The sequence below is a fragment of the Chelonia mydas genome, chromosome 5, assembly GCF_015237465.2.
Source record: "Chelonia mydas isolate rCheMyd1 chromosome 5, rCheMyd1.pri.v2, whole genome shotgun sequence".
NCBI lineage: Eukaryota > Metazoa > Chordata > Testudines > Cheloniidae > Chelonia > Chelonia mydas.
The window spans coordinates 127,797,294-127,815,755 of record NC_051245.2 but is presented as its reverse complement, the minus strand read 5'-3'; the positions used below and the strand labels follow the sequence as shown (position 1 = coordinate 127,815,755).

The following is an 18,462-nucleotide window of genomic DNA, read 5'->3' as shown; positions in this document are numbered from 1 at the left end:
CTTCTCTGAGACTCCACTGGAGGGCTGTTCCGCGTGTGTTTAACACGATTTTATTGCCTTTTCTGCACTGAGGCCTCCATTTCCTTGTGGTTGCTGGCAAGAGCCCATGTTTTATACCCGTATCGCAGCCGTGGCCGCCCTGAGCCGGGCTGTCCCCGCGCCCAGGAGCCGAGCGGCCTCGCGCTGCCCGGGGACCGGCCCCGCCCCCCGCTCTGTGACGCGAGGGGGGGACCGGAAGGGCCGAGTCTCGTGGGCACCGCCTGGAGGAGACTCTCTAGCTGTCCCCGGTCTCCTCTCTATGGTGTGCGGAGCCGTCCCCGGAAGCGTCCCTGCCCTCTCCCGGCTGCTGCGGCGATGGCGGAGGTGGAGGGCCCGGAGGCGCGGGACGGGGAGCCCCAGGAGCCGGAGCCGGAGGACGGGGAGCCCCTGGAGCCGGGCGGCTACCTCCTGTACAGGTAGCGGTCCCCTCCGGCCGGGTCGCCCCGCTGCCTTCCCCCGGAGATCGGAGCAGCTCCGCGGGGGCCCGGGCCGTCCCGGGGGGCGGAGGCGGGTCCCCGGTCCGCCCGCCAGGGCCGGGGGGCTCCCGCCAGGGCCGGGGGGCTCCCGCCGCAGCGCAGCGCGGCCAGCGGGAGGGGGCCAGGGGCCCGCTGGGTCTGGCCGGGTCTCGGCGCGGGGAGTCAGGGGAGAGCGCTCAGCAGGGGGCGGCCCAGCCGGGGGAGAGACCCTCGGGGGAAGGAGGGAGCCTCCGGCGGGGAGGGAGGCACAGAGCGCTCCGCGGCAGGGCGCTGACGGCGCGCCGCAAGAGCCGTTCGCGGCGGCGGCTGCCGCCAACGCACCTGGCCGGGCGTCGGGGTTCTGGGGTGGCCGCCGAGTCACCCGCCTTGGCCCAAACGCTGAGCTGCGTTGAGAGCTCGGCCTTTGAGCTGGCGCAGCTTGTGGCCGAAAAAGTTTCTCTCTCTCACCCATAGAAGTTGGCCAATAGACGGTATTACCTCCCCCAGCTTGTTCCTCCAAGATCAAGGAACATAGTCCTAGGCTAGGACATGACCCGCGGATATGGCTTACCCCGTGACTTATGTCTGTATCATGCCACTCTGTGGCAAAGATCATGACCACCATGAAGAATAGTACAACTGAATACATGTGGTTTTTTTCGGGGGTGGCTTGGGTCGTTTTTCCTAATAAAACACTGAAAAGACAATGTAAATTTACAGGCACAGAAAAGAATGGGCTGACATTGAACCAGTACCTCAAAATGACGGGCCAAATCCTGTGGTTCAGATCATCTATAGTGAAAAATGTAAGTTTAAAAAAAAGGATTTTAAGTATAATTAAACCTTGGTAAGGTGAAAACATCTGTGTAATATGTCAGTGGCACCACTGAAGCTAGAGTTTAGTTTTCAATAATATACGCTTTTGTGCTGGGTGTCTCTGCTAGTAACTATATAAAAACATGTTTTAAGGTTCCTGTAGTCCTCTAGAAGTGAATTTTAAATGTTGAGAATTTAATATTAAAATGGTAAATACACCAGGTAAAATTACCATACACATTTGTTTTTTGAGAATTTATTTGTAAACCAACTTGAGCCTAGAACAAAGCTTAAGTATTTCACTTTGTCAAAATTACTGGGTATTATTGAAACTAAAAAAACTGAAGCATGGAAATGGCCTTAATACTGTCCCTGTTTTTAAAGGAACAATTCCATAAACTTGCATTTTTCTAGAGACTGGAGAATCTTGGGTTTCTCAGAGTTCCAAGGATAATGTTTGCCTGCTTTACAACCTTCACATCCTGGAGTGCCCACGCTTTTAAAAACAAAAACAAAACCCTCCTGTTTCTTTTCAAATTTTTAGAAATGATCTTTTAAAAATTATAGAATTAAGTCTGTTAAATAAATAAAGCAAGTATTAAAACTCCTTGGTAGACGGCCACATTCCAGGTAATGCAAGCAATTAGGATGGTGTGGCTAGGCCTAGAGAAAAATGCAATAATGGATCTCAAGAATGTAGAGAAATAGCATGACTCCTAGTGCTCTCATGACTATTTTGGACATTATCTAGATGATGTGTTGAAAGATGTTTTGGGAGTTTTCTAGTATGAGAGATGTAAAGCATTCCACCACAATGATTCTAGTAAACAGTGCTATTGTATCAGTATGCAGACTGTTAGGCCCAAACACCTTCAAACAGGGTTTTAGGGAATAGTATTTTACACACACAAAGTAGCATCCATGGGTTGCCAGTCTTAAATTCTCTATTCGGGATTTCTTCTAGTTGTTTTGGGTAACACACTGTCATCTATCCAGTCAGAGATGTCTACGATTACTTTCGGGCTGTTCTGCAGCGGGATGAAAGGAGTGAAAGAGCTTTTCAGCTAACTGGGGATGCCATTGAACTGAATGCTGCAAATTACACAGTGTGGTAAGTAATGGTAATTAAAATTAGCTGGTTAGATTACCTGATTTCTCTTTCAACTATCCTGGCAGTGTATTATTCAAAATATGACTGGCCTTGCTTGCTTTCTGGGAGGCTGGGGATTATTGGAAAGCTGCAGCAGGCTCATAAATTAAAATTTTAATGCAGTATCGCTAATTTCTGGGAAATGCTATCTGATAGTCTAAACTTTCCAACAAGATTAGGCCTAGCCATTAAAAACCACCACTGATTAAGATGACATGACAAATCATATTGAAAGTGTCTCTCTGATGGCACACATTCCTAGTGAAAAGACTGGAACTATTTCCTGCTTGTTTCAAAGGAAGTTCTTATCATAGCTAAATATATTAGCTGCTAGTTTTTTTGTAGTAAATATTACTGAAGTAGTTCTATAGTCCCCTTTGCAATACCCGCCAGTTTAATTTTCAAGTAAATACTAAACTTGTAAGGCCTTCTGAATTCACAGAATTAGATTTCTCAACCAATAGGTACTGTCAAATGCGTCCCTGTGTATTTTTCCTATTAATATGATTGCATTGATTTATACCAGTTATTTTCATATCAGGAAGACTATGTTCAGTGAAATTGCAACAGATATGGGGTATACAAGTCTTCAGTAGAAACTTAAAGTTGCTAAGATCTTGGATAGCAATATGTTTATAACCTTACCTATTTTGGTTACTACCAGCTACCCAATAATGAATATGTCTTCAGAATTAGTTGTGTTCTTAAAAATTTATTTAATTCTTAAAGTATTTTTAAATGAATTTACTCCAGCTTTAAAAAAAAAAAAAAAAAAAAAAACCTCCTAAATGGTGTGTGTGTTTTATTTTTCTTTAGGCATTTCCGGAGAGTCCTCCTGCATTCATTGAAAAAGGACCTACATGAGGAAATTAACTATATTACAGCTATCATTGAAGACCAGCCAAAGAATTACCAAGTCTGGTAAAAATCTTTTTGATTTCTAGAGATAAACTGTCTTACCTTTTACCACCTCAGAAATGGACATGGCTGCCAGTTCTAAAAGTGGGGAGGTAAGGATTCACCCTTACTCCTTGGATGGAGCCAGTTTCAGAGATGTTAAACAGGACTTCCCCCAGGCAGAGTTCTCCATAACTCTCTACTCCAATGCTAGGAGTACTAAGTAATGTAGTTAGGCATTTGAAAAGTTTTAAAACTACCAGACTTATTCTGACACAACAAAAATAAAGAAAATACAACTGAAGAATTTTTAGCTTTCAGCAGCTCTTGGATGTTGCTTTTTTTGTTGTAGAAATCCTCCCAAATGAAATAATGGAGAGGGATGACTGTGTTCTCTAAAGGCTCTGGCTACGAATTCTAACAGGGAGTGGATGTATCTGGTAGTAGTGTATACAGAAATATGTCTGCCAAAGATAAATTACATATCACAGCAGTTTCCAACCATGTAAAATAAATATACAAAAGTGTCTCATCTAAAAAGTGTCTCAGCTTTCCACTATCTGGAAGCCTGGAGAGAGAACCTACAGAACAGTTATGTTGCTGGTCTGCAGATCTTCCAGTCTAGGGCAGAGCCATTGTCAGCACGTTGCAGAACAAACCAGGGGACAAGCTGGCTGACCCTCCCAGAGGCTTTGAATGCTTCAGATATGCTGGCCTTCAGCTATTCTAGTCTCATGAGACTTCATCCAAGGTGAAAAGACCAAACAGGGCAGGAAATTAGCAATATGTTTTATTCATGTTCATAGGGCCTTGAATTTAAATTGTAACTTTATTCTTAGTGGAAGTTTTGGATTAGAACAAAAAATGCCAGGTTAGCCCCTAGATTTTATACTAGAGGCTCATTTGGGCAAAATCTGCAAAACTCTGTGGAAAAATACAATAGAAAGGGCTTCCAGCACTCAATACCTTCCTGGACAGAGTGATTACTAAAATGGATACTTTAACAGAGGAAATACAAGAAATCCACAGGCCTGAAGGGATTACTCTTTAGCTCACAAAAGACCAAACTCAGTTTTCTTCTTGGGTATTTCATACATTTGGGTGGACTGGCCAACTGCTTTGAGAATTATTGATATGAAGATGAGAGACCTATTGTGTTCAGGGAACTGAGGACACTTCTTATTGCTGTAGGATGAGTTTCTAAGGGCTGAGCCAGACCTATAGCCTTGGTTTTATTTATAGGGAGTATCTGTGATGTATTCCAGCTTTATGCAGGGTGACCAAATTTTCAGTGTAGAACTGTGCAGATCTTCCCCAGAACCTAGGACACTGTGGCATGGTAGAGTGCTTCCTGGACCTCTGTATCTCGACCAGCTTAGGGCTATTTCAGTTGAGGGCAAGTCTACGCTACAGTGCTATATATTCACATCCTTGAGTGATGTAAGTTATATCAACTTAGGCTGTAGCATAGGCCTGCCCAAAGAGAGAGACTTTGTGGCGAGCTTTAGCCACAAAAGAAAGAAGAGGGAAAATACAGGTGAGGTGCCTTGGCCAGTGTTAAGACAAGGAACCCACTGCTCTTAGTTTTTTGTGCTTGCATCTTGGAAAATTAACCATGAGTCTTTGCATTGAGCTTTAATGCAAATGAATCAAACTTTGGGACTCCCCATAGGACTACTAACATGTGAGCACATGTTTGAGATCCTACACCACCTAGTAAGGTTGTCCAGGTTTAGTGATACTTTGATGTGAACCTCCTCAAGTGAGTGAAAGAAGATGCAGCTGAGCCTACTGAAAAGGAAACAGGTCATGTTTGTGGAGACGAGTTTCTGGTGCCTCCCTTTTCAGATGTGCTGTGGTCAAGGAGTTGTCTGGTATGACTAGAAGATGTTTTTCTGACTGAGGAGTGGCCTCTGGAAAAGAGCAAAGGTAATTAATGAATCCTGCTCCTCAGCCCAGGATGACTTTGGGTGGAAGTGTCTGAGCTGACCGGAAAAAGAGCCAAGAATAGCTGGAGAGATGTATAAAGGAAGACAGCTAGCCAGTCCCTTGCAAACAGGAGTTGAAACCCATGGTCATTTTATTTGCCCACTCTTTTCCTGAGATTTTCTGGTAGTCTGCGCCTGCTGCTTCCCTCCATTTGCGTGGTGTGGGAAGGAGAAGCTTGTATGCTGCTCGAATAGCATATTTGTTGTGGAGGAAGTCCATCTTCCCATTCTTTTTAGCCTCTGAAACTGACAGCTGACAAAGATTGGATAAATTAGGGTCTCACTGGCACCTCTGTCCTCAGATACAGAGGAGGACAGGTTGCAGGAGCAAGCAGAACATTTGCATGCTTTTGTGCTCTCATCTTTAGCTGGAGACAGACCACCAATATGAATGCCTGAGCAAGCAGCAAGAAACTAATTGGGTGTCACCTCTGCCAACCCTGACCCAAAGGGTAGTAAATGTTGCCATGAAGAGGCTTCTGAAATCTAAACGCTGGCTCCCAAGAAAAGGAAAAGCCATATTAGAGCTACAGAGTAATAGGAGTATCTGAAATGTTGTTCGCTGCCTGACAGAGGCCAAAGAATTGAACTGAAGAATTTATGCTGGGGTGATCCTTGCAAAGGTTCTGACTGGCTCTGCTTTCTGACATTTGAGAAACTTTGATTTGAAATTAGTACTCGTGTCCTTGCTCCAGTTTCCTAGAAATGAAGTGGTGGGACAAATAAGGCATTAATAGAATGTTTACAACACTTACTTTAGAAGTTGGGAGTGACTATGTGCAGGTTTTCATGTATACTGGAACACACTGAATCTGAAAGCTTAGGAAGGCATTCTAAATTCAGTGACAAATGACAATGTAAAATAGATGGGGAAAAAATAAGTGATAGAGAACTTCAGTGTTCATAGGGGAAAAATTGTTAGGTTTTTAGGGGGGTTTCTATTTGAACGATGGGTCTAACCGTGAAAATCACTTGTTGGCGATCTGGCAAGTTTCTAAGTGTGATACTGTCTCAAGCATGACCCATCTTGTGTACTCAAACTCAGTTCTATTTAAATGATTATACCCTCATTCTGTGTGGCTTTTCTCAGCCACTTCTCAAGCATGTCAAACATAGCAATTATCCTTCTTTAAGAGGTTATGTACTAATATGTAGATACATTTCTGGCATTTTCTTGTTGCAAGTTTACACTATAGCAATCCCTAGAAAAGCTAGGTGAAATGTTTCATGGTTCTTTTAAAAAGTACTACTCTGGTGATGGGTTGGTGTCTTGGTGTTTTTTGTTTGTCCTGGTAAGTATTGTAATCAGGTGGTATTTTAATAAAGTCTAATGGTCAAGCAAATATTGGAAGGAAAGCTTTTTAAATTCTTGTACTTTATCTTTAGGCACCACAGACGGGTGTTGGTAGAGTGGCTGAAGGATCCATCTCAAGAGCTTGAGTTTATAGCTGAAATTCTTAACCAGGATGCCAAGAATTACCATGCTTGGCAGCACAGACAGTGGGTTATTCAGGTATTGTATCCAGGTCTGCTGCTTTCTCTGTAGGGAGAATCCTCCCAAAATTGTAGAGGTTTGTTTCTTAAATGGAACTTTACATACTGACTTGTGTAGATGGAGTGAAAACAATTGTGTGGGTGTGAACTCAGAATTAACCAGTTCAAAATTTGCTGCTGGCTGCTTGCCTTTGTGCCTTTTGTTACAGGAAGCACTAGTAGCACCCTCTAGATCAGCATTTCTCAAATGCAGCCACCAGCTGCTTTTCTTGTGGCCACAGCCTCCTGGGCTGTGATTGGGGTGGGGATGGGGTAAAAGCAGTGGCCCCTCCCCTACATGATGCTCCTGGATGCACCACTGTGGTGTTGTCTGCTGCCCCTCTGGACACAGCTGGGGCACAAAGCTGGAGGAGCAGGCAGCCAGTGAGTTTCCCAGCTTCCCTGGGGCGGTGGAGCAGCAGGCTGCGGTCACACAGCTTCAGGCTCCATCCCCATCTCCCAGCCACGAGGCTTTGGGCTCTGGCCCCCCATTGTCTCCCCCTGGACTGCCTCCAATTGCCCCTGGCTCCTACTGCCTATCCTGCCCCCAGGGTCGGCTCCAGGCACCAGCGTTCCAAGCAGATGCTTGGGGCAGCAGTCAGAAAGGGCAGAAGAGTTTCCATGGCAGTGGCAATTCGGCAGCAGCTTCTCCATTCCTCCAGCCGCGGTGGCAATTTGGCAGCAGCTTCTCTCTCTCCTGCTGGCCACGGCGGCAATTCGGCGGCGACAGGTTTTTTCAGTGCTTGGGGCGGCAAAAATGGTATAGCTGACCCTGCCTGCTCTCCCCTCCTCCCCCCCCCATAGCCAGAGCTTAATTTGTCCCCAGGCTTGCTGGGGCTGAGTAAGTGATACTTTTATTTTTAATATCACTTTTCACAAAAGACTTAGTAGCTAGCAATCAATAAATTACAATGATCTGAATCTATATATGTGCATATTTATTTGTTTTTCCTAAAGCTAGCTAAGTATTTTAGGAAAAAGTGTGAGAGTGACCACCAGCAAGAGTTCATGGCTTCACTTTGAGGCCACCAAAAAATTTGTCCTGAGAACCCCCTCTCTATATAATGAGGGTTGCCTAACACTTCCCATTATACCTCCTGTTTTTCCCCAAAATTAACTAATTTCACAATTTACTACATTGATTTCTTCAACTAGGTCTAATCTTGGGGTCCAATGTGAGAGAAGTTAGGTTGGAATTCTTCAAATGAAGAAGGAAGTAACTAGAATTTGTTAAAACGTGTTTAAATGTGAGGTTTTTTATTTTGTTTTTTTCTTCTCACCATTGTAGGAGTTCAAACTGTGGGATAATGAACTGGAGTATGTAGACCAGCTTCTGAAAGAGGATGTGAGAAACAACTCTGTCTGGAACCAAAGATACTTTGTAATTTCCAACACCACAGGCTACAACGATCCTGCTGTTCTAGAGAGAGAAGTCCAGTTAGTAATGCTGTGCACAATTACATTTGGTGCCCTCCATTTCTCATAGGCAAAAGAAGTGAGGCATGCTCTTGAATGCTTCAGAGGCTTCAGCTCCCCTTGACCTTTCCCTGGGTACAGAATAAAAGCTACACTGCTGGCATTGGTAGAAGATTTTGAACAATAATCAGGAGATCAAGCATCCATGCTCATGTTAGATCTATCAGATGCCTTTTGATACCATTGATAATGAGGTGATGACTTGTCTGCAAGCTACGTTTGAGTTGGAGAAGCCGATCTTGAGTAGCTCTCTTACTTGCTGAGCATTCTAGTGGGTAACTTCTTTTCCTCCCCCAGAGCACTTATGAAGGGTTCTATCTTGTGTCCCCTCTTGTTGAATGTATATCTGGATCTGTTGGGAGGGTTAGTGTAGAGATATGGATTGCAGTATCCTAAGTATGTGGATGACACTCAGCTTTGCCTCCATTTCCTCTGACCAGAGTAAAGCGGTCAATGGATGCACCTAGTGCTTGGTTGAGATTGGGGCATGAATGAGAACTAGGTGGCTAAGGCTCAGGCGAGGTGAGGTTGGTCATGAGAAAAAAGCAGAAGAATGGATGGTGATATCTGTCCTTTTGGGTTTTGTTTGTTCAAGTTTGCAACTTAGGGGACTTATTAGATTCTCAGCTGCCACTGGCTGATCAGAGATCAGCAATAGCCAGGATGGCTTTTGTGGGAGTCCAACAGGTAGAATCTGTTTCTTGATGCAGACCTTACTACTGCTTTCCATGCCTTTGTCACCTCCAGGTTACATTACTGCCGGGCAGTTTATATGGAACTATGTATTGAACCCATCTGGAAACAGAAGTTGGCAGCCTGCTAGTTTAAGCTAAATATCCTGCTGCGAGCATATTCTGACAGTGCTCCATGATCTGCGCTAGCTGCCTATTGATTTCTGGGTAGAATTTAAGGTTTTGGTACTGACCTATAAAGCACATTATTAGCTAGGGCCCCATCTCCTTGAGAAAACACATCTCTCCCCATGCAGTACTGCCATGAGATTGATCAGCACAGATGCTTGGGCTGGAGCCCCCAGTATAAAGCACTGAGTTTCTGGATATGAGGGCCCCTCAACTTTGGAATCTCTTCAGAAATAGCACTGGTGTAACTGAGGGCCTGCTTTGATTTTCAGAAATGTTTATTGCTGAAGATGATGCAAGAAGGAAAGCATCAGCTTGAGTTTCAGATCCCAAGGGAGAAGACTAGGCTAACAGTTATTTTTTTTTTTTAAAAAAAAGTTCTTTCTGCCTAAACTAAGCACATTACAGTAAGGAAATATTTTGGATAAAAATCTGGGTGTTTTTAAAAACAAAAAAACCCAGATTTTTATTTTAAATAGGTTTATTTTTTAAAAGAAAAAATATTTGAAATTGACATCCTACACTAAGGTCTAGACTTAGTATAATCTATTAAAATCATTTACATCGATTAAACAAAAAATTCAAGTAGAATGTTTGCTGCTGAAGTTTTAAAGAAAGTCAGACCCCTGAACTGAGAGAAGTCGCTGACTGAGCACCTGAAACCGGCGTTTGAGGCCTAAAGCAGCCTTAGGTAGAAATAGCTACTTCTGCAAGTGCACAGGGAATATTGTCTCTTCAGTTTTTTCAACTAGTTCAGCTCAATGACTAGCTCATTTAGAAAAGCGACTGGGCGTTGAAAAAGCAGGAAAGCTCTTCCAGTCTATGAACAAAAACTAGCGGTGAGTGGAGGAGATGTACTAGTTCTAAAATCTTGAAGGACAGGTTGACCAGAAACAATCAGTTCGATTGACTAACTATAGAGAATACTTCCTTTGGTTAATAAATTAGTTCATTTTTAAATACAAAACAAGTTTTGGTAAACTTAACTTTTTTATTATGTATCTAGCACATTTAAGGTAATTATATTTAATTAGTGGAAAAACAATTCTAAAGGAATTCCTACTGCCATCCAAATAGAGCTTGACACACACCATGAGTAAAAAATTAGTTAGTCGTTCACCATGTTCTAACATAAAAAAATAAAAATTACCCGTATGTTAAGTTGTATAATTAAGTGTGTATAGATACAGTGTATCCTCCTGGTTAGCAAAAACAAATATCAAATCTAGTGCAAAGGCTATAGTTAGTTGCAAATCCAATATTTTTTAATGGTTACTAACCAATGAGAATCAACCCCTCTTTAGGGAAATAAGTAAAAAGTACAAATGCAAAACAAAATTAAAATGAAGGTTTCCTTCTTTCTGATTTAATTCATAATTAAAATTGGTGATAGAAATAATGTTTATTTCAATCCGTTCACTCTGCGTGGAATGACCCAGTGCCTCTTCAGAGCACATCCTAAGCCCTTGAAGCAGTCCAACTGGGCGTTCATCAAGAGGGTTGAAAGACTTTAAATGAAAGCAATAAGAAAAAAACATTCATTTTTGTTTTCTCACAGTAGATAGCTCTTTCTTGAAAGTTACTGAATCTGTACCACTTCTATGCCTGTGAGACTAGGCATTTCCAGATTAATTCTCCAGAGCTAGGGATTGGACACCTTCTTAGATCTATTTGTGAAGGATGACCCTGTGTTCAGAACTCAAATTGACATAAGTTTAATCTGACTCCTACTCTAGAACCAGACTTGAAGGGTTAATCTTTCTAGATTTCAGCATAGACCTTAGCCTACCCGCTGTTGCCAAGATTTCTTATGGCGGCGGTAAGCTCTGTTCCTCTGCTAGTGATTGTAAAAAGGCTGCTCCAGAAGGGCGAGAAGGTTCAAATATTTTGAGATCGAAAACTGGTTGCAAAACTGCTCATTGCTCTCACCCGTTTCTGGAAATGAGTCTCACTGCTTGGGGATTTAGTGGAGGGAGAGGAACGTGAAGGCTTTTTTTTTTTTGGTAGAGCTGGAAACATGACATTTTCTTTAATACTCTGCTTGGTGGATGACCCTCCTGACTGTGCGCTTGAAGAAGCTGCTTCTCTGCTCCTTCTCTTCACTTTAACTCTGCCACTGAACTAGGAAGGAACAGCCCATGTCCTCATTGGCACCGGTGCTATATGCCTCCAGTGAGTTTGCACAGGTGCAACTGATTGGCCTTGTAAGTGGAGTTTTGCAAAAAGTGCTGTGGATGCGCACAAAGAAATGGAATCCGGCATCTGTGGATTCTGCAGTCCTAGCATGTGCCCCTCTTCAACATACCATCAAATTGCATATTCTGCTATAGGCTTATTATGTCATACTATGTGGGAGAGTTACCCTCTCCTGAAATAAACTGCAAAATAATTGTAGGAATTCATATATTGTAAATTGAAGGTAAGTGCCTCCGGACACATAACCGCTATCCTGCAGTGGCTTGCCCTGTCATGACAACTGCAGTTAAGTTGCATGGCAGTTGTATTTTATGCCACCATCTGAGATGATCAGCAAAATGTCTGCTTTAGTCTGTATTTTAAAAAGCTTATGCAGAGGAGGGCTGAGACCAGTGAGATGGGGAGGAGGCTGCAAAGGAGATCTGAGTCTGGGTAAAGAAAACATGTTTCTCTTTTTGGCTCGTTGACCTCTGACAGAAGTGTAACCCGTGTTTTCCCTCATAGGTACACTCTAGAAATGATCAAGACAGTGCCACATAATGAAAGTGCATGGAACTATCTAAAAGGGTGAGACTTGTATTTCATATCTGTGGGGTGAGGGCTTCTGGTAAGGGGGATTGTTGCAGGTTGGTGTCACTTGCAGGCCATTTCACATTGAATGTTTCATGCCTAGACGTGTTTACAGCTCTGAGGGAACAACTGAAAAGCAATGATCCAGATAAGCCTGAGGTTATACCCACTTTAAGGGCTAATATAGTAACCTAATCTCCTGGCCCACTTTCCGTATAATTACTGATTGGGTAGCTTTGGCAGGGGATCGTCAATACTGGTCACATTTGAAAGTGCACAGCAGGTTGCTTCTATTTACTGGATCCAAAAAAAAAGTCTTAAGTATTTAAAATACCATATACATTATTTTTATTCATGGAGTGCTGACAGTGTGCTAGCCCCTCTGCAAAACACAAGATGGTGCTTTGTACAGAAATGAAAAGTCTTTGATAGTACAGAACTCGGAAAGAGAAATGAAAGCGCCATTAGTTTGTTGACTAGAGTCAAGATGCAGTAAAGAGAAAAGGACTTTCCCCTGACCTTGAAGGGTTAAGAGTTCTGCATTATATAGTGCCACCCTGCTCCTGTCATCTCTCTCCCACACACTTTCCACCTCTCCTTCCTAGCTGTGCTGAAACATTCAGTTTAAGAAACTGAGTTCAGAGTCCCAACAACTTAAAATATTTTCATAGTAGTAGAGGAAAGCAGTTTATAACCTTTTTGCTTGATCTTGCTCATCTTGCTGTGAGCCATACTTAATAATGGAAGGGTATGTGGCATAAAACCACCAAAAGTTGACTTTAAAAAACAAAAAGGGGGGGGGGGGGGGGGGAGGAAATGAATGTATTAGGCTACACCAGCTATGCATTAGAAGGTTGTTGGTTAAATGCACCCTGCCTCGTGTCTCACTGTGCACTTGAGATGTTCATCAATAGCTTACTACAGCAGTGGTTTTCAACTTGTGGGCCCCAGGGGTCTGCAGACTGCCTAAGATTTCCAAAGGGGTCTGCACCTCTATTCTAGGAGTCTGCAAATGAAAAAAGGTTGAAAACCACTGCTACAGCAATGCTGACTTGTTGCTATATTGAACTACATCTATTACCCTCTGCCTCTTTTATATTTATAGCTCCTGTTAGATTAAAATCTTCAGATCAATCTATCAAAGCCAAAACTTGCTTAATTCTTTGTCAAAGCTGCCAGCAGTACTTACTAATCTCTGTTTTAGGATTCTGCAGGATCATGGTCTTTCCAAATATCAAAATCTATTAGAGCAACTGCTGAATTTACAGCCAAGCCACAGTTCTCCCTATCTGATTGCCTTCCTTGTGGATATATATGAAGACATGCTAGAAAACCAGTGTGAGGACAAGGAAGAAACACTAAACAAAGCATTAGAGGTGAGTTGAGAGCTCACTTTCTCTACCGCAGGGAGTTTGTCTCGCTGAATCTGTTGCCACACAGAGCAAAGACTGGATTATTTTAATGGAAAAGCTCTCTTGTAAAATAGAGTTGTACATTAATTGCACAGTTATTGGAGATGACTGCATTAAGTAGTAGTTTCCATTACTGTGCACTGTGGTTAACAAATTGTTAGTGTGCACTATCTGTCTACTACTTCTCATTATACTGAAGAGAAATCCTCTTAGCCACTCAGAAGTTCAGGGATGTTGGTGAGTTGTTTTTTCCCTGCACTCAGAAGGCATTTGACTTCCATTAGCAGTGTCCTGTTCTTAATAATCGTACAGTATGTGAATCCTTGGCCTCTTAGTGTCAATCAGTCCGTATGCAAGAATTTCCATAGTAGCTTGCCAGCAACAGAGGCCACCTCTGCTTCACTTGACAGAAGCGAAAAGCAGAAAGATCCCAAACATTACACGCAAGAAAATGAGGAAATGCTAATAAGAAAATAAATGAGCCTTCAAATTGCTGAAAGAACAGGTTTTTTTGTTGTTTTTTAAAAACACCTTTGTGTAAGTTCCTAACATGCTCTTACTTCCCTCTACCTAGTTTAGCAGAGGGCTCTTATCCTCAAAATAACTGATATGTATAGGGAGAATCCTTTAGCTTCGTGGTCCACAAGACTGGTAGAGCAGAACTCAACGTGGTTCTTAAAGAGCTTTTTTAAAACCTCTGAGGGTAACAGTAATGGAATTTAGCATGAGGTAGATTGAGGGACCTGTCCTGCATGAATTTATCCGGTTCTTTTTTGAACCGTTATAGTCTTGGCCTTCACAGCATCCTCTGACAATGAGTTCCAAAGGTTGACTGTGAATTGTGTGAAGAAATCCTTCCTTTTATTGGTTTTAAACTTGCTGCCTATTTTCATTTGGTGACCCCTTGTTCTTCATAGAATCATAGAATATCAGGGTTGGAAGGGACCTCAGTAGGTCATCTAGTCCAACCCCCTGCTCAAAGCAGGGCCAATCCCCAATTTTTGGCCCAGAGCCCTAAATGGCCCCCTCAAGGATTGAACTCACAACCCTGGGTTTAGCAGGCCAATGCTCAAACCACTGAGCTATCCTTGGCCCCCCCTGCCCCCCCCCCCGTTCTTGTATTATGAGGAGGAGTAAATAACACTTCCTTATTTACTTTCTCTACACCAGTCATGATTTTATAGACCTCTGTCATATCCCCCCTTAGTCGTCTCTTTTCCAAGCTGAAAAGTCCCAGTCTTATTACTCTCTCCTCATATGGAAGCTGTTCCATACCCCTAATCCTTTTTGTTGCCCTTTTCTAAGCCTTTTCCAATTCCAATGTACCTTTTTTGAGATGGGGCAACCAGATCTGCATGTAGTATTCAAGATGTGGGCACACCATGGCTTTATACCACTCATCCTTCACAGTCCACCAGCACCAAAATTTGCCTTGATGCCTTAAACTTTCATGCCTCTTAAGTGTCAGCACTGTTCTGCTAAGCATTGGTTCTTTAATATACGTGGGGCTTGAAGTTGGTGGTACCAAGCTCTGGCTCAAACAAGACGCAGTGTTCTGCTTAACAAAAAACTGAATGGAACATTTGAAGGGCAATATTTATACCCAGGGGATGGAGCAAAATATCCAGATGTCCTGTAAGGTGGTCAGGGGAAGATTTAACCTAGGACTGGAGAGTCACAGGAGACAAACTTCTGTTTGGCATCCAGGTCCGGACTAATGCAGGGGCTTTAGGGGCTGCAGCCCAGGGCCTCGGGCTAACGGGGGCCCCGCAGGCCAGGTGCAGCCCACTGCTTTTCATCTGGCCCCTGAGCCTTGTGCGCTCCCCCCCCCCCCAGTGAGGCTGGAGCCATGAGCACCGGGTCACCGGCATGCCGCTGCGGCCCCTAGGCAATGGGTGTTCAGGGAATTTCTGCACACTGCCCCCAGGGCCGGCTCTGCAGCTCCCATTGGCTGGGAGCTGTGGGGGCAGCGCCTGCAGGCACTGCACAGAGCAGCCTGGCCCCTCCATCTAGGGACTGGACATGCTGGGGAGCAGAGCAGAGAAGATCCTGCCTTAGCTCTGCTGCACCACTGACCAGGAGCCACCCAAGGTAAGCGCCTCCAGACTGGAGCCTGCACCCCAGCCCTTAGCACCCCCACCCCCCGCACCCAAACTCCCACCCAGAGCCTTTACCCTGAACCTCCTGCCACACCCCAACCCCCTGTCCCATCTCTGGCCCCACCCCCCAGCTAAAGCTGCACCCCCTCTCACACCCCAATCCCCTGCCCCAGCCCTGAGCCCCTTCCTGTACTCCAAACCCCCAGGCACCCCACAAAATCTAATAGTCCCGGGCCCACAGGAGAGTTAATCTGGCCCTGTTGGCATAAACTATAGAGATAATTGATTTGCTTTTAGGAAGATGCATTTACCAGAAGTCTGGATACTAGTGCAAAACTTGTGCATGAAAAACCATGCTTTACTCGCTGAAGAGAAGGCCGTGCTTAATGTGTGTTTTTTAAGGACTGTTAAGCTTTTGGTTTAATATATGACAACTTTGTAACTTTTCCTTCTTAGTTATGTGACACTCTGGCTAATGAAAAAGACACAATCCGAAAGGAATATTGGAAGTATATTGGAAGGTCCCTTCAGAACAAGCACAGCACAGGCACTGAACAAGACTTGCGGACAGATCAGCAGCAGTAACTGCAAGTGGCAGAAGATGGTGTCAAGCTCTAAGATACTTATAAAGGAACTCCAAGTAGAGGGGCACAAGCCAGTAGTATAAGCTTAGATGTACTATTCCCCTCTGCCTGAGTGTGATGTAACTTTATGTGCACTGCACAGGTGTTGCTTTTAACAGGAACTGAGTGTGAAGTGTTCAATATAACACAATCCCCTTGGGTCACTGCTGCTACTGACAATAGCTATAGGTAGATCAAAAATGAATTTAAGACTTAATTACTTGAAGTATGCCAAAATAAGGGACTTATTTCTTAATAGGAAATACATAATGCTCTGCTATTTAAGGCACTGAATCAATTTCTCACACTCTAGCCTAATCCACTCCACGCCCCCCCCCACTTCCTAATGCAGTACTTATAAGATTCATTGCAGATCACTTGTATGTAATGGTTATAAAGCAACTTAATTCTAGTTACTTTAAGCAGGGAATGCAATTGTTGCCATAGGCCAGAACAGCTCTGCAGCAGCAACAAAACTATTATTGTACCCAACTAATGCCAACAACCTGGTTTTGTAATAAAAGCGTAGATATATTTCAAGTGCTCGTATGTGTTTTAGCACGTTTCTCTCTCCTTTTCACAATGTCTTGTAGCACCAAGACAATGCTTCCTGTCATTAACATCTCTTACCATAAATTAAAAGACGTGCCTCGGACAGGTACACACTCCAGCACACACATGCTTTTTAGTATTGGAATAGCCGTGTTAGTCTGTCCACAAAAGCAACAAGGAGGCTGGTGGCACCTTAAAGACTAACAGATTTATTTGGGCATAAGCTTTCGTGGGTAAAAATAACCTACTTCTTCAGATGCATCTGTAATTTTCACTCCAGGCATCTGAAGAAGTGGGTTTTTTACCCACGAAAGCTTATGCCCAAATAAATCTGTTAGTCTTTAAGGTGCTTTTTAGGTGTCAGTCCCCGGGTTAGGAGTTTTAAACTCCCATATTGCTTTAATGCATCTTGTGCCTTGGAGCATTCTGATCCGGACAGCAGCGGGGAGCTTTCATCATACTTGACGTAAAGAGCAACCTTGAGTTATTTGTATGGGACGGCAACAGTGGTGAGTACCTTGAACTCAGAGAGCCAACCTCTCAGTGGAACATCCAGACCTGTCTTCATTTCAAAATGTCTGGGGTTTTTTCCTCCAGCTTCACCCAACCTCAGCTTTGTGGCAAATGGAGAAGCAATTTTGCATCAGATAGATCAAAACAAATGTAGTCAACATAGTGTAGCTCTTACCTTAACTAGATCTGGATGGGCTGAAGAAATGTTCTTGTTGGTGGCCTTCCTGCAGAAAAATACCCAGACCTGTTCCTCCTTTACCCTTCCTCCACACTTACGATTCAGCCCTACAAAACAACCATTCCCCTATCAGCTGAAAAAATACAATGCAACTGAAGTGCAGAACAGCTAAAGATTTGTGTAGTAGTTTAGAGGAATCTAAAATCTGTCTTACCTTTCACTAATTGTTCTGTTGTTTGCAATAGTAAAACAATGGAGTTAACACCAGATGTATATCAGATGGAGGCCTTGTGTGCCATGAAATCAGTGAAACACATACTGTACTTTACAGATAGGCACAAGTATCCAAATAACTATTGGTATTTCTCCTATAACTTAAACAATTTTTAGCATGCAAGACAAAATTTGTTCTATGATTTTATTAAATTTATAGTCTCCAAATTTGAGAGCTTTTTAGGGGGCAATAAACTTGTATTTAAATTTTATTTTAATAAATGCTTTTAATGTATTTTTCCCCCTCTGTTGAAAAATAAGTTTAATAGGAATCTGAGAGGGTCCCTGAAATCAAATTATTCTGAAAAACTACAGTGTCATCAGAGAGACTTTATATGCAAGTATTTCCATTGAGCATGATGTTCCATCACAGATTTAAAACTTTTACCTTCTACTGGCAGTTAAACAATTTCCAACCATAATTAAACTACAGAATAAATGAAGAAAATTACCAGGACATGAGTAAGTCCAGGCTCTTCAAGGCAAGTCATGTATTTGTCTCTATCAATTCAGGAAAACAAATACTTGTGTATACATACATGAGCTATTGTCTAATGCAATCCTTGGCTGTATGAACAGCTGCATAGCACATGTGAGCACAGAAGTGATATTATTTCTGTATGGTACTGATGAGCACTCTCCTGGACTATTGTGTCCAGTTTTGATGTTTACACTTCACAGGGTATGTTGAAAAACTGGAGGGAGTTCAGAAAAGAGATACAAGAATGATTAAAGGTCTGGAAAACTTGCCTTAAGCTAAATAGACTGAACTGCCTATCAAGGAGAAGGTAAGAGGTGACTGGATCAGCCAAGAACACTATCCATACAGAGT

The 18,462-nt window shown here is 43.1% G+C and overlaps 1 protein-coding gene across 1 annotated transcript; it reads left to right on the top strand.

Moving 5' to 3' along the window:
* The first annotated feature begins 291 nt into the window (after positions 1-291).
* On the top strand, positions 292-16,654 carry FNTA (farnesyltransferase, CAAX box, alpha). Its single transcript, XM_037902303.2, has 9 exons — positions 292-455; positions 1,215-1,300; positions 2,307-2,421; positions 3,277-3,381; positions 6,732-6,858; positions 8,167-8,315; positions 11,915-11,977; positions 13,185-13,356; positions 15,948-16,654. The coding sequence occupies exons 1-9, from the start codon at positions 355-357 to the stop codon at positions 16,074-16,076; spliced, it is 1,047 nt and encodes a 348-aa protein (XP_037758231.1). The 5' UTR covers positions 292-354; the 3' UTR covers positions 16,077-16,654.
* Positions 16,655-18,462: the final 1,808 nt, after the last annotated feature.

Coding starts and splice junctions, on each gene's coding strand:
- FNTA (XM_037902303.2), top strand. CDS start 355: ATGGCGGAGGTGGAGGGCCCGGAGGCGCGGGACGGGGAGCCCCAGGAG. Junction 6,859..8,166: donor ACAGACAGTGGGTTATTCAG/GTATTGTATCCA, acceptor TCACCATTGTAG/GAGTTCAAACTGTGGGATAA. Junction 11,978..13,184: donor GCATGGAACTATCTAAAAGG/GTGAGACTTGTA, acceptor TCTCTGTTTTAG/GATTCTGCAGGATCATGGTC.